The sequence below is a fragment of the Equus quagga genome, chromosome 15, assembly GCF_021613505.1.
Source record: "Equus quagga isolate Etosha38 chromosome 15, UCLA_HA_Equagga_1.0, whole genome shotgun sequence".
Taxonomy (NCBI): domain Eukaryota; kingdom Metazoa; phylum Chordata; class Mammalia; order Perissodactyla; family Equidae; genus Equus; species Equus quagga.
Window position 1 is genome coordinate 94,054,015 of NC_060281.1, and position 15,667 is coordinate 94,069,681.

At 50.6% G+C, this 15,667-nt stretch overlaps 1 protein-coding gene across 2 annotated transcripts in view; it reads left to right on the forward strand.

Annotated features, from left to right (window-relative positions):
• DGCR8 (DGCR8 microprocessor complex subunit) overlaps positions 1 to 15,667 on the forward strand; it is a 36,328-nt gene that overhangs the window by 18,868 nt on the left and 1,793 nt on the right. Inside the window, exons 9-13 of one of the 2 annotated variants that reach the window (XM_046641449.1) lie at positions 11,390 to 11,490; positions 11,808 to 11,914; positions 13,194 to 13,321; positions 13,439 to 13,481; positions 14,730 to 14,843. In XM_046641449.1, coding sequence (XP_046497405.1) covers positions 11,390 to 11,490; positions 11,808 to 11,914; positions 13,194 to 13,321; positions 13,439 to 13,474 — 372 coding nt within the window. In that variant the 3' untranslated portion in view covers positions 13,475 to 13,481; positions 14,730 to 14,843. Of the gene's footprint in view, positions 1 to 11,389; positions 11,491 to 11,807; positions 11,915 to 13,193; positions 13,322 to 13,438; positions 13,482 to 14,729; positions 14,844 to 15,667 lie in introns of those variants that run through there. The other variant, XM_046641448.1, reaches the window with a different exon arrangement.

A 15,667-nucleotide genomic window follows, 5' to 3' on the forward strand; every position in this document is an offset into this window, starting at 1 on the left:
CTTCAATCAGCCCTTTTAAATTTCTTGAGGCTTGTTTTATGACCTAACATATGGTGTGTCCTGGAGAATGTTCCACGTACACATAAGAATGTATATTCTGGGGCCGGCTCAGTGGCGCAGTGGTTAAGTTTGCACATTCCGCTTCTCGGCAGCCCGGGGTTCGCTGGTTCAGATCCCGGGAATGGACATGGCACCGCTTGGCAAAAGCCATGCTGTGGTAGGCGTCATACGTATAAAAAGTAGAGGAAGATGGGCATGGATGTTAACTTAGGGCCAGTTTTCCTCAGCAAAAAAAGAGGGGGATTGGCAGTAGTTAGCTCAGGGCTCATCTTCCTAAGAAAAACAAACAAACAAACACAAAAGAATATATATTCTGCTGTTACAGGGTAGTGTGGACCACGTCTGTTAGGTCTGCTTGGTGTGTGATGTTGGTGGTTCTCTGACCTAGTTCTTCTATCCGTTTTTGAGAGTGGGTATTGAAGTTTCCAAATATTATTGCCAAATTGTTTATTTCTCCCCTCATCTGTCATTTTTGCGTCATGTGTTTTGGGGATGCTGTTGTCAGGTGCTATGTGTTTGTGATACTGGAAATACGTATTTGGTCTTTGTCCTTGGTTCCTGGCACAGAGCTTCTAATGTAACACAATGAATTAGTATTTGGTTTTTGTCCCCAGTTCTTGAAATAGCTCCAGGTTCATAAGGTGAATGGAAGTCTTTTTTTCTTCTTACATGCCCCTTTCAACCAGCCCTGACTTTGTGTTAATGGAGTTACTTTTGGAGCCCTTAGGATGGGAAGGGGGCTGATTGCAAGAGGAACCTACTATGTAATTAGAGGGTTGGAACTTTCAGCCCCACCGTTCACCCGCTTCCCCCATGCCCAGGGAGGGGAGAGGCACTGGAGGTCGAGTTATCACTGATGGCCAATGATGCGATCAGTCATGCCTATGTAGTGGAACCTCCATAGCAGCCCTGACAGAAGGGCTTTGGAGAGCTTCTGGGTTGGGGAGCACTGGAGGGCTAGGAAGACAGCATGCTCTGGGCGTGGGAGCTCCACACCCTCCCTTATACTCGGCCTTCTGCATCTGTTCCATTGGGCTGTTCCTGAGTTATATGCTTTTATAATAAACTGGTGGTCTAGTAAGTAAACTGTTTTCCTGAGTTCTGTGAGCCATCCTTGCAAATTACTGAACCTGAGGATGGGGTTGAGGGAACCCTCACATATATGGCTGCTTGGTCAGAAGCGCGGGTAACAACCTGGACTTGTGATTAGCATCTGAAGTGGTGGCAGCAGTCTTGTGGGACTGAGCCCTTCCTGTGGGGTCAGCTCTAATTCCTGGCAGTTATTGTCAGAACTGCTGGGGGTAGAAAACCCACACATTTGGTGTCAGAAGTGTCGACAGTAGAAGTTTCTATTTAATGTTTATAATAGTTATTGTCATCTTGATGGATGGACCCTTTTGTCATTATAAAAGCTTTCCAGTAAGAGTTTTTATCTGAGTCAGTTTTGTCTGATATAGTCACTCCTGTTCTCCCTTAACTACTGTTTGCATGATAAATCTTTCCATCCTTTTACTTTTAACCTATTTGTGCTTTTGACTCTAAACTATGTCACTTACGGATAGCATGTAGTTGGATTTTGTTTTAATCATTCTGTCACTTTCTGCCTTTTGATCAGAGGGCTTAGCCAATTTAAATTTAATGTAATATCTGATAAGGTAAAATTTATGTATGTCATTATGCTATTAGTTTTCTGTTTTCTGTCTTTTTTTTCCCTCTGTTACTTGGTTACTGCCTTCTTTGTGTTAAATAGATGCTTTCTAATGTACCATTTTAACTCTCTTGTTTCTTTTCATATATATTTTTTAGTTATTTTCTCAGTGGTTGTTCTAGGGAGTTCCAGTAACATCTAAATGAAAACAATCTAGTTTGGATTAATACCAACTAATTTCAGTTGCATACAAAAACTTTGCTCCTGGAGTTCTGTTTACCTCCGTCTTTATCCTGTTTTCACAAATTACGTCTTTATATGTTGTGTGTCCATCAACATAGATTTATATTTATTGCTCTCTGTAGCTGTCTAATTTTAACTCAGGTAGGAGAAGAAAGGAGTTTTAAGCAGAATGCATTTCTGTTGTCTTTTATTTACTGATGCAGTTACCTTAAGCTTTTACAGTGCTTTTAGTTCATCGTATGTGTTTGAGTTAAGGTCTGTAGCAGACTTTTATTTCAGCTTAAAGGCTCTTTGGCATTTCTGGTGGGGTAGGTCTGCTAGCAGTGGATTCTCTCAGTTTTGTTTACCTAGGAATTTAATTTCTCCTTCATTTTTGAAGCATAGTTTTGCTGGAAACAGAATTCTTGGTTGACATTCTTTTTCTGCATAGTGGGAAACGTCATCCTCCTGCCTTCTGGCCTCTGAGGAATGAGAGGTCAGTTGTTAACATTACTGAGGGTCACATTAGATGGATTGCTTTTCATACTGCTTTCAAGATTCTCTCTTTGTCCTTGGCCTTTGACAGAGATGTCTAGGTGTGGATTTCTTTGGTTTATTATTTTTGGAGTTTGTTGAGCTTCTTGGATGTGTAGATTAATGTTTTTCATCCTCAGGAAGTTTCAGCCATTATTTCCTCAGATATTCTTTTTTCCCTTTTATTTCTCTCCTCTCTTTCTGGAACTCCTGATATATGTAAATTGGTACACTTCATGGTACCCCACAGATCTTTGAGGCTCTGTTCGTTTTTTATTTCCATTCTTTTTCTTTTTTACGTTCCTCAGACTGGATATTTTCACTTGGCCTGTCTTCAAGTTTGCTGATCTTTCTTCTGACTGCTCAAATCTGCTGTTGAACTTCTCTAGTGAATTTTTCATAACTTCTGTCTTTATTGGTATTATTTGGTGAGATATCATTCTTATACTTTAATTTTTGAGATATGGGGTTGTGTTTTAGTTCTTTGAGCATATTTATTACAGCTGAGTTAGGTCTTTTTCTCATAAGTCCATCTTCCTCAGGGATGGTTTGTACTGACTGCTTTTTTCCCCCACGTGTATGGCCTATTGATTTCAGTTTCTTTTCATGTCTTGTAATTTCTTTTTTGGTGAAACTTGGACATTTTATTTTTTTATTTTAATTCTTTTAGGGAAGATTAGCCCTGAGCTAACATCCACTGCCAGTCCTCCTCTTTTTGCTGAGGAAGACTGGCCCTGAGCTAATATCCATGCCCATCTTCCTCTACTTTATATGTGGGACGCCTGCCACAGCATGGCTTGACAAGTGGTGTGTAGGTGTGCACCCAGGATCCAAACCAAGGAACCCCAGGATGCCAAAGCTGAACGTGTGAACTTAACTGCTGTGCCACCGGGCTGGCCTCTCTTTTATGGTGAAATTTGGACATTTTAAATAATGTAATGTGGCAACTGTGGATATCAGATTTCCTCCCCTTCCCAAGATTTGCTGTTTTTGCTATTTTCTGTTGTTGCTCTCTGTTTAGTGACTTTGTTAGTTTGTTAGGACTGATGTAACAAAGTATCACAAACTGGGTAGCTTAAACAACAGAAATTTATTGCCTCACAGTTCTGGAGGCTAGACATCTAAAGTCAGGATGTCAGCGGGGTTGGCTCCTGCTGGGGGCTCTGCAGGAAGGGTCTTTTCCAGGCCTTTCTCCTTGATTTGGAGATGACTGTCTTACTGTTTATATGGCTTTCTCCTTGTGTGTGTGTTTGTCTCCAGATTTCCTCTTTATAAGGACACCAGTCAGATTGGATTAGAGCCCACCCTAATGACCTCATTTTAACCTGATTATATCTCTGTAAAGAGCCTGTCTTCAAATAAGGTCACATTCTGAGGTACTGGGGGTGTTAGGACTTCCACATAGGAATGGGGGGCGGGGGGGGGGGGGGCACAATTTAACCCGTAACAGTGACTTTCCTAGACTAATATTGTGAAGTTCAGGTCAGCAATGTCCTGACCTGAGCCGGTAAGCCTCCCAGCTTTGGCCACAGGGCTCTGGGTGGGTTTTGGGGCTCCAGTAGTTGACAGCTCTGCCTTAGTCTTTACTTCCCACTTGCACAGAACTTCTGGGTCAACCAGCAGTGAGAGATTAGGGCCTTCTTGTGTCTTTCCTGGGCAGGCACATGGCCATCTAGATCCCCAGACATGTTGGAGCTTTTTAAAACCCCTATGGGCATCTCATTCTTCAGCATTTCCTTTTATTTTATTTTTTTGCTGGGAATGATTCACTCTGAGCTAACATCTGTTGCCAATCTTCCTCTTTTTTTTTTTTTCTCCCCAAGGGCCCAGTACATAGTTGTATATTCTGGTTGTAAGTCCTAGTTCTTCTATGTGAGCTGCTGCCACAGCATGGCTACTGACAGATGAGTGGAGTGGTTCTGTGCCCGAGAACCAGATCCTGCTGCTGAAGTGGAGCACACTGAACCTTAACCACTAGGCCATCAGGGCCAGCTCTCCTTTCACAGTTTTTGACTTGTCAACTGGTATCCCAGCCTCAGGCAACTGTGATATGAAACAGTTGCCATTGATTATTTTTGACCAGTTTCCTGGGGAATTGGGTTGTTTTCAACTGAGTGAACTTGCAGTTGGGTCAAATACAGACAAGTCCTGCCACAGAGCTTTTCTAAAGAGCTGCCGAACAGGCCGGATCGTGACAGTTCTGTGGCTCAGGTGTTGGGGCCATTCTGCCTTCTTCAGTGGCTGTGAAGCTGCTGGTTCTGAAGGCTGCCACGGAGCTGGGAAGAGGAGATGGGAATGGGTCTCCTAATGCCACAAAGCTCATGCTTAGCAAGATTCTGTTGTTTTTCTTGAATAAATGCTCCTCAGGTTATAGTCTTTGTTTAATTTCCAGAATTCTGAAAAAGTTGATTTTGACAGTTATTGTCAGTGTTCTTGTTTCTTTGGAGGTCCTTATTCTGCCGCTCCAGCAGTGCTTCAAGATGCGTTTAAAATTTTTTTCCAGTCTTCTTGGACTTACATTATTATAAAATATGGTAAAATACCCATGGCACTGTTGACTTACATTCAAGTTTGCAGTGTCTTCTGTGCTTCATTGTTAAGTACAGGCCCCAGATCAGTGGCACACATACTCAGAGCAGACACAGCCTAGAAGGAGTGGCTCCTCCAGGAGCAGTCGCGTCATCAGCTTGATTTCTGCACGAGCTGGCTGTGGAGCGACGGTGTGCAGGGAGGCTTTCAGGCACTGGATGAGCCTTCCCTACACCGTCCCTGGTCTGCCCGACCCTTGGGATGGGTCGTTGCACTTGATGGTACCTGGGCTGTGTAGGTTTCATCCCCTGTCCTTCCTGACCTCTGATACGGGGTGGGGACGCATGAAGGCATGATGGTGGTTTTGGCACTGGGCGCCGGCTGTGGCCAGGGCAGGCAGGGGTGTGTGGCTGCAGCAGCCTTTCTGGAAGATGATGGGGCTTTGCTTTGGTGCACCAGTTGATCTGAGTAGGCTCTGCTGTGACCCCTAGATTGGGGGGGGCGTCTCACCTGTCCTAGCTTGTAGGATCTATGACCCACTTGCCTGTGGATATTATTGTGGTAGAGTTTACAGAATTCAGGTGAGTTAAGATTGATTTGAGAAATTATGACATGTTGAGATCATTGGGAATTCTCCAGGGCTAGTAGAGTGAAGGTTGGGAATGCTTGGTTTCAAGGGAACTTCCAAAAGAGTCTCTGTTTAGTATTGTAGGCTTCGAGATAACAGCATCTTGTTTGATTGGTTGTTGAGTGACTAAACAATTGAGTCCATTTTTTATTCACTCTGAAAGTCTCTGTGCTTATTCTTACTTTAGCTTATGTTTGTGTTTGGCCCCATTGGGCAGGGGCCACCCAGTTTTCCCTCCGGCCAGCACGGACCGGGGCGTCCTCCGTGCTCTTCCAGCCTTGGGTGGCTGTGTGTGTTGCAAAGCAGCCTGTGCTCCCTGCTAGACTGATATCTCAACTGGGTATGACAGGCCCTTCCCTGCCCTGTCCCAGCTGTCCTTTGCAGTCCCACCACCTGAGTGTGGCCTCCTCACGTGTGGCTATGCTCTGGGATACACACCTGTGGGGCAGTGTGCCCAGGCCACGCTGTCAGCCCTGTCACCGCCTCACTTTTGGTGCTGGGACCTGGCAGTCAGCTGCGCAGAGCCTCTTCTCTGTTGCAGGCACGTGGTCTTGTTGGTGACCAGCTGGCGGTCTTTGTCCTCACTCGTTCTGTTGTCCATCTTTCCTCCTGCCCTCAGTCCTTGATCTGTGGGGTCATTGTGGCTGTAGCCTTGTCCCTGGAGCCTTTCACGTCAGGGCCTCTGCGGAAGTGTCTGCTGTGACAGAGACTGCAGGTTGCTGGCAGCCTTGCTCAGGCAAGCCCATGCTGATGTGCATTGTTGCTCCGCCCTCTCCCACACAGCCAGCAAGGTGATGCACACGGTGGTGGTGCTGCCCGCTGGAGACTCGTAGGACACAGGTTCTCACCATGTACCCTGGGGCTCTTCTAGAAAGCAAGGGATTTTTCCAGAAATTGCATCAAGAACAAGCCTGAGAAAGGAGGTTTCCCCACGTGGAGAAGGGCACATGGGAAGGGGCCATGTGGGCAGTGTCAGCTGGGCTTGGAAATCCCAGTTAATAGATTGTCTTGTACACATCAGGGGCCTTTCTGTGTCAGTTCTCCAGTTCTCTGACACCAGCTGAGTGTCTACAGCTCAGTCAGGTCCAACACTGTCTGTGTGCAGTTGGCTCAGGTCCCAGGCTCAGATGGTTAAAGGCCAATCCCACAGGACTGCCCCACACCAGATGCGAGCCACCAATGGGCTGCCCAGACTAGCCACACTCTGCTTGGCTGGCTACAAATTCAAGGATGCCCATGACCTCCCCATAGGTTTGATAATTTGCTACACCGGCTTCCAGAACTCAGGAGCAAGCATTATGTTTACTGGTTTATTAGAAAGGGTGCAAACAGACGGCCAGATGAAGAGGTACTTAAGCATGTGTTTGGTCTTTCTGGTGACCAGCCGCGTCCTGAAGCCGTCTGGGCACCCCACCCCGAGCCACCTGGTCAGCATAAACTCAGGTGTGGTCCTGACGGTTCATTTTAAATAACAAAAGATACTCTTATGGCTCAGGAAATCCTAAGGGTTTACAGGAGCTCTGTGCCAGGAACTGGACACAGTGACCAACTGTGTTCACGTCTCTTGAGAGGTTTTATTCACGCTTCTGAGTTACACAATGTATGTGTGCGCACACATGTGTTCTGTGTTGTCCCTGTTTTAGACTCTGTCAGAGGAGCAAGTGGCTTCTCTGTCAGCTTGGGGTGTTAGAGCCTCACTCCTGCCTGACCGGAGTGGCTGGCTCTTCCTCCCAGAGCGTTGGCTCAAACCCCGCTGTTTCTGTCTCACGTTCTCGTGAAGGCTGGGCAGTGGCAACCACTCTTCCTCGTGGTGCTCGTGTGGCACCAGAGCCTGGGCTCTGGGGGGCAGCGTCCTCATTGTTTGCACTCCAGAGGGGAGGGCAAGTTGCCAAGGTGGGCCGGGTGGGCCCCGGTGCTGTGGGAGCTCTTGCGTGAGCTGCCGTCTGTGAGGCCACTCACAAGGTGGCACCAATGCAGGGCGCCCAGATCGCGAGTTGCTGTGGGAAGCGGAGGCTTGGGGCAGAGCACGCTTGCTGGTTAAAAAGGGGGCACACAGCCAGAGCAGGGGCCACGCCCTTTCACAGGCCTGGGGTTTCTGTTTGGCATTTGTTTACTTTTGCATTGTTTGGTTCACGGCCTTTGTGGGTTGGTTGGTTCACGGTTATTCTAGAATTTAGGCATTAGTGACTGTTTCTGGGTTTTTTTCACCTTTACTTTTTAGTTTACCTAGAGATAAGTTCACTTTTGGGTACAGTTCTGTGAGTTTTGACACATGCATACTTTTGTCATGTAACCAAGAGCACAAGCAAGACAGAACATTTTCGTGTTCTCCCCTCCTAGATTCTCTCGCGCTGCCACCTTTGTAGGCAGAACTCCCTCATCTGTATTCTCTGGTAGGCACTGAACCATCCCTGTAGGTTGGCCAGTTCCAGAAAGTCCTGTCGGTGGTGTTACATTTGAATCAGGCTCTGACCCCGTGCGATGCCTGTGGGATTCACCGGTGTTGGTGCCGCGTTGACGGTGCTGAGTGGTGCCTGCCACAGGGCTCTGTGGAGGTCCTCCCTGCTTGCCTGAGGGCCGTGGGGCGCGTCTCTATTTGCGGTGATGAGCAGTAGGCTGCTGTGAGGCTGTGTGGGTTCCTGGGCAGCCTTGCTGACCTTGCAGATGGGCTTGCGGGGCCTGTGGCAGGCGTTCCGTTCAACTAGGACTGCCTTTGCCCCTCTCAGGAGCCGTGTGACCGTGTCAGTGTGGGTCTGTCTCTGGACTCTGTTCTGTCCCCTTGATCTGTGTCTGTCCTTTCACCAGTGCCACACTGTCTTGATGACTAGAAGTCTTGAAATCAGATTGTGTGAACCTTCCTACTTTGTTCTTTTTCAAAAACACTGGTTATTCTAGCTCCTTTGCCTTCCCATGTAGATTTTAGAAACAGCATGTCAGTATCTACAAAAATTTCTACCGGGGTTTTGGTTGGAATTGTGTTAAACCTGTAGATACATTTAGGGAGAAGTGAGATCCTGACAGCATTGAGTCTTAATCTGCAAGCCCAGCATGTCCCTCCATCTGCTGAGGGCGCCTTGGATGTCTCATTGGTGCTGGGCCGTTGTTGGCACACAGATCCCACGCGTGTCGTGTTCATTTAGGCTAAAGTGTTTCCTGTGTTTTGGTGCTGTTGTGAGTAGGACTTTAGTTTCCATTCTGACTGTCGATTGCTAGTATATAGAGATACAATTTATTATTTGTATATTGACCTTGTGTTCTGTGGCTTTGCTGAACTTAATTTATTAGTTCTAGTAGTTTTTTGTGGGTTTCTTTGGGATTTCTGTGTACAGGATCAGGTTGTCTAGTGGGAAGGTGGTTGGCCTGCTTCCTTTTCAGTCCAGCTGTCTGCCTTTTTTCTTGCCTTCCTGCTCTGACGGGGGCTCCAGCACAGAGTGGGGTAGCTGTCGGGGGAGTGGACACCCTTCTCTTGTTCCTGATCTCAGGGCCAGCAACCAATCCCTCCTCTGAGCAGGATGTCTGCTGTCAGTCTCTGTCGATGCCCTCTATCAGGTTGAGGAAGGGCTCTTCTCTTCCTGGTCTCTCGAGTGTTTTTATCATGAAAGGGTGTTGGGTTTTGTCAAATGCTCTTTCTGTGTCTATTGACATTATCATAATGTTTTTCTTCTTTAATTTGTTAATATAGTGAATTGTGTTTGTGATTGATTTATTTTTAAAAAATGCATTCCTGGGGTAAGTCCTACTTGGGCATGGTATCTATTCCTTTTTGTGTGTTAATGGTTTCAGTTTGCTGATACCTGGTTTAGGATTTTTACATCTGTGTTCATGGGAGATTATTAGTCTGTAGTTTTCTCGTATCGTCTTTGTCTGGTGTTAATATTGGGGTACGCCCAGCATCATTAAATGAGTTGGCACTTGTCCCTCCTCTTGAGATTTTTTGGAAGATTGTATGGAATTGGTGTCACTTCTTCCTTAAGTGTTTGATAGTTGTCACCAGTGAAGCCATCGCTCCTGGAGTTTTCTTTGTGGGAAAGTTTTTAACTATAAATTCAATTTCTTGAATAGAATGGAGCAGTTTCAGTAGTTTGTGTTTTTCAAGGCCTTGGTCCATTTTATCTAAATTGTTGGATTTATGGGTGTTGGGCTGCCTTTGGTGCTCACTCGTGGTCTTTGGCTGGCTGCTGAGCACTGGCCACCTGGGCTTCTCCCTCTGCCTGTGCAATCTGAGCTGCAGTCCCCATGCTCCCGTCAGGTTAACCGTTAGTGACGTGTGGCTGAGGCCACTTGGTGCAAGGAATTGTGGTGTGGGCCTTCACCAGAGGCTGTTGAATGTCTTTGGGCTTCCGGGTGTGTGTTCTCCAGCCGTGTGTGTCGGCCTCAGCCCTGTGAGGGAGGCTCCTGGAGCTTGCAGGGCACGCAGGTGCACTCCACATGCTCAGCCTGCCTGCAGGTCCGCAGCCTGGGTGCTGCCTGCTGGTGAGAGAGTGGGTCCTCGTGCGCTGAGGGAGAGCCAGGCGCTGCTGACGGCTCGGCTGCTTGGCAGCCATTGAGGACGGGACCAGGCCCTGACGTCCTGGTGAATAACTCTCTGGAAACTGACCCACACTGATGTGGGCACTTGAGAGTGGAGGCGTCTTGTGGGGACCTGATGGAAGACAATAGCCAAACGATAGCAAGAGGACTTCCTGCTCATCAGAATCAGCAGTCTTCTTCAGGAACAGAGCCTTTCCATCCTTGACTGTCACGAGAGTCTGCCTCACTGCTGAAGCAGGTGGAGAGAGTAGAACCCCCACCTCCCGCTGAGAGCAGCAGTGTCATAAATGTTCTTGTAAGAAGAGGGGAGGGGGATAGAGAGGACGCCTGGTGGAGATGGGAGTGATGCTGCCATAGGCCAAGGAGAGCTTGGGCCTAGCTGGAAGAGTCAAGGGACGATCCTCTTCAAGAGGCTTCAGAGGGAGCAGGGCCCTGCTGACACCTTGATTTTGGACTTACAGCCTCCAGAATTGTGAGAAAGTAAATCTTGTTTTAAGCTACGCAGTTTGTGGTACTTTGTTATGGCGGCCCCAGGAGACTAAGGCTGTCCCTGCGGGGGAGGGGGCTGTGCTCCTGAGTGGGCCAGGCAGTACCCTGCGTTCACCAGGGCCCGGCTGGGCTCAGAGCCACCTCCTGGGCTGGTGGAGCCCTGCAGAGCTCTCTTTTTCCCCTGACTGGTTAAGTGGTTTCCTGTAAACCTTTCATAACTTTTCTGTTCTTTGGTCACAGTGATTGGTTTCAGAGCCAGGACGACTTTGTGTTTGAAAATAGAGCCGGGCCAGGCCCTTGGCAGCCTCCTGGGCTGGTCTGTGCTATGGCGCTTCCGCCTCCAGGGAGCTTGGCCTTTAGGAGGGCAGCGTTTGTGTCTGGCTTACCTCCTCTCTGCTCTCATCTCACTTATGACGACCTTCACGTTCTTCTCCTAAGGTTGTTTATCTTTAGATTTCTAACTGTCTGATCAGACTCAGATTCAGGCAAGCCTGCCAGGCCTGGCCGGCCATGCAGCCTGGGTCCTCACGGCACCCGTCTCTCCCACCCCGTCGCGCAGCGTACTCTCTAGCCTCGAGTAGTGCCGTTCTCACTCTGTCTCGGGGCAGCTGGACAGGGGCTGTGGGGGTGGCGTGCTCCATGAGGTAGTGAAGAGGACAGGAAGCCTCTGGGGGCAGCAGCACGGGGAGCAGCTGTGCGAGGCCGGCAGGCTTGGCCCAGCATTCAGGGGCGGCTACTTTGTTTTGTAGTATTTTAACCACATCAGTATCGAGGACTCACGGGTCTACGAGCTGACCAGCAAGGCCGGACTGTTGTCTCCCTATCAGATCCTCCACGAGTGCCTTAAAAGGTAGGGCGAGGTGTTTCCCCCTAAGTCAGGTTGCGGGGGCTTCCCTCGGGCGCCAGCACCCTCACTGGCTGTTTATCCTGGTTCACGACGGGATGCTGAGTCCGAGCCATTGCCAGCGCTCCCCGCACGCACAGAAGCCCCTCATGCCTGGCGACCATCAGGGCCCCGTGGGGTTGGATTGGGTGTGCTAGGAGGATCTCTTCGGCTGAGAAGTGGTTCAAGGAAAAGGCTTGGCTTGTCTTCAGAGAAAGGGCTTTCCAGAAGCAGTCATTTCCTCCTCAGCTGATATCACCTGTTGTCTTTGTTTTCTCTTAAAGAAACCATGGAATGGGTGACACATCCATCAAGTTTGAAGTGGTTCCTGGTAAAAACCAGAAGAGCGAATATGTCATGGCGTGCGGCAAGCACACAGTGCGCGGCTGGTGTAAGGGCCCCCTCCTCTCCTCCTGCTACCCACCACGCTTTTAGACGGCCACTGGGGGTGTCGCCTGCCGGCTTGCTGCCTATGGCCTCTCCCAGAGCCTCGAGCCTTTGTGGCTTCGTCCCTGGCCGCTGCCCTGGCATCACTTCCAAGCTGCACTGTGTCCACCAGCACCTCACGGCCACATCTGCAACAGTCAGCCTGAGGCGCGACTGTGGCATCCGTCTGTGCGATCTCTGTCCTCCTCCCTCTCCCTGGCTGGGGCTGGTCATTTCGGCTGGGCCATGTGTTCCCCTCCTGCCACCACTGCCGCTGTCTAGCCCTTGGGCCCTGTGGTGGGAGGAGGGGTGTCCCAGTAAAGGGCAGCAGGGCTCTACCGTGCCGTGCTCTGCACCGTGTGTTGAGTGCGCCTGCCCCTCTGTTCTGGTCTGGGTGTGCTACCTGTATCCTCTACCTAACTTGGTTTTTGAAATAGCCACTTTTAAAAATATTTTTTTTTATTTTATACTTATATTTATTTTAAAAGAAAACTTTTTGTAACTGCAGTAAATAACAAAGCCAGTGCTATGTAAATGAGAAGGCAGTGCATATGTGGGCCTTGGGAAAACTGCAGGACCACATTCAGACCCAGGGGTACCCTGCACCCCATTCCCTGCTGAGACGCACTCCTGAGCAGGTGGGCAGGGCGTGGGACAAAGGAGGGATCCTGGCGCTGTGATCCCCTCGTCCAGCCTGAGAGGCCCTGTCTGGAAGCCTGGCCAGTCTTGGCCCCCCTGGCCAGAGGTATCTCCTGGCACTTGCCATTCTCCTGACCCACTCTGCGCCCTGGCCCTGCCTTCCCTCTGCCAGAAACCTCCTCCAGAGCACACACATCCTCTGGATTCTCCTCCTCCAGGCCTTCTGGTAGAGCCCCTCCCCTCTGCCCTCCCCCCAGGAGCCCCAGGCCACGTGCTTTGTGATGCCTCGTTTCTTCTTGTCTGTGTGTCTAGAAATGTGGGGTTGTGGCAGGAGGGAGGCCTCTTAAGCTATGTGACCTTGGGCTTGTCCTGACCTCCCAGAGTCTTTCGTGGGCTACTCTGCACAGCAGGCTAGGGGTAGGTCCTGGCATTGGTCACGAGATGCCCATGCTCAGTGCAGTGGCGGAGCACTTCCCACCCCTTCCTATAGCACATGCCCTCAGCTGGCTGGGGGGAATGGCAGGGGCACTGCTGTTGAGGTGAGGTAGCTGTGTGGACAGCTGGATGTGACTCCCTCTCTCCATGTTTCTTCTCTCTCTTCACAGGTAAAAATAAGAGAGTTGGAAAACAGTTAGCCTCTCAGAAAATCCTCCAGCTCCTGCACCCGCACGTCAAGAACTGGGGGTCTTTACTGCGTATGTATGGCCGCGAAAGCAGCAAGATGGTCAAACAGGTACCAGACCCTCCCCCGGGCCTTGGCCAGCTTCTGTGTCCTGTCCTCCCCCAGCCACAGCCACGGCTGGGGTCCTGCTGTCACAGGACAGTTGGGTCACTCTGCTCTTGTTCACAGCTGCGTCTCAGGCTTGCTGCTGGGCCACGTCTGTGACTTTATGGTGAGAGTGGGGTCATCCTTCCCAAAGAGGCCTGGGCCAGCTCTGGCTGTGGAGGGAGAGGTCTGGAGCATCAGGCAGAGCCGCAGGGCCAGGCAGGAGGTGCAGGTCCCAGGAAGGCTCAGCAGCTGGGCCCTCCCGGGCCTCTCTGAGGGACCCCTCATGCTAATGTGAGGACACCTGCTGGCTTGAGGGGCGAGCATGTAAGGGCAGTGCTCCTGGCTACGAACACTAGTTTACTTTTACCTAAAAAGCTTGTATGTGTCACTATTTTGTTTTTGTTTTTGCCAAGATCTTGAGATTTAAACCAATACCCTTAGGTTTGTGTGCTTTGTGGGGTGGAGGGAATTGTTGGGATGTGAGTGTTACATTTAAAAATTTTTCCCTTGGTGTTTACAGAAACAGTCTGGGTTATCCACACCCCAGTAAGTGGAGGGTGGTTGGTGTGGAGGGTCGTGACCCTGAGGACCATGCTGTGGGCCCTCAGGCCATTCCTGAAGAGGCCCTCACTCTGGGCATGAGACGGTGGGGTGAGGGAGGTGACACTGGGACCCAAGGTGCTTAAAGGAACCTCAGGGTACGTGTTGTTGAGAAGACTCAGATGCAGTGCAGATGAAGCTTACTTCTGCCTTTCTGTGTGTGTTTTACATCTGCATTGTCTTGGGCTGAGACTGAGGGAGAGAAAGCCTGCTTTGGTCCATGGGTGGGAACTCCTCCTAAGCTGGAGGGTGAGGGGTCCAGCCCAGGCACGGCCTCAGTGCGTGGCTTTGGAGGGCTGGTGGAGTCTGGTACCCCAAGGCATGGCACTTGTCCTCAGAGATGACCTCTTAAGACAGGAAGGGTCTCAAGACAGCTTGATGCTGTTCTGAAAGTCATAGGGCCTGCAGAGAGCTCAGCCTCTGGGGCCGATAGGCTCTCAGCTGGCCCCAGTACCGCCAGGGCGTGTCCCATCTAGCAGTATGCGGTCTCTGCTGGCCGTGTTGGAGGTGTGTCCAGCCTCCCTGCTGTGCCTGGGTTAGGAGCAGTGGCAGCTGGGTGCTAGGGTGCCTTTGCCCCCTGAAGGGAGAAGGCTGTGGCCTTCAGCCTGCTGAGGATGGGGCGGACGTGGGGGTGGCCGTGGACTGCTCCACGTTCTCTGCTGCTGCATCAGCCTGCTGGGCACGGGTCGACTGTGGGGCTGTGCAGCTCTGGCTCCTGGCCAGAGGGTGCCTGTGAGGCCCTGGGCAGTCCTGAGAGCACTGTGCTCCCCAGGAGACCTCCGACAAGAGCGTGATTGAGCTGCAGCAATATGCCAAGAAGAACAAGCCGAACCTGCACATCCTGAGCAAGCTGCAGGAGGAGATGAAGAGGCTGGCCGAGGAAAGGGTGAGTGTGTGGGCCCTGCCAGCACCATCCCAGCCAGAACCACACATCACAGCTCCTCGATGCCCTCCATACCCCCGCCCCAAAGACAGCAGAGGGGCACTGAGCTGGAACCACACTGGCAGCTGTCGGGGAAGGCCATTTCCCAGGAATCCGTCACTGGTTCTTGAGGCCCTGGCACTGCCTGGGCACCTGAAAAGGCCCGTCTTCCCAGTGAGCCCTCAGTCCTTCCAGATTAGATTTGCTTTTCCTTGAGCTTCAGCATTCCTGCTACTTGCATCCAGTCATTTCATTTTTAGTTAAATTAGAGAGCTGGCAGCCCTGGCCTGTGATTGTGAAGGGCCTGGCCTCCTGTGCACTGACGCTGGGTCCCCACTCAGCACCAGCCGTTTGAGGGCAGAGACAGTGCATCGGCCAGGGTTCTTGTGGGTGACACTGCCATCCTTGACCTCTTCGTCCTCGAGTCCATGCCTCACAGAACAAGGGAACCTGGGGAGGGCTCAGTCCTGGTGAAGCTTCCTAAAGCCACCCACCTGTGGGGTTTCTGGGCCAGGGCCTTTGTTAGCTGTGGTCTTAGCCCGGGCATATATAAAACCCTGAGAAGGAGGTGTCTGCATCTGTGTGGCTTTCCAGTCCAGGAGACGCCTCACTCCTGCCCTCAGGGGGCCGTGAGGAGAGAGACTCACCCAGGTGGCTTGTCCCTGGCGGCTGTGACCTTGGCCCTTCACTTCGGGGGTGTGTCCTGGTTCCCAGGGAAGTGCCAGCACATGGTGCCCTGTGATGGCCTCCAGGGAAACCGTCCCGCTCAGCCCCTACCTGGCCTGCTC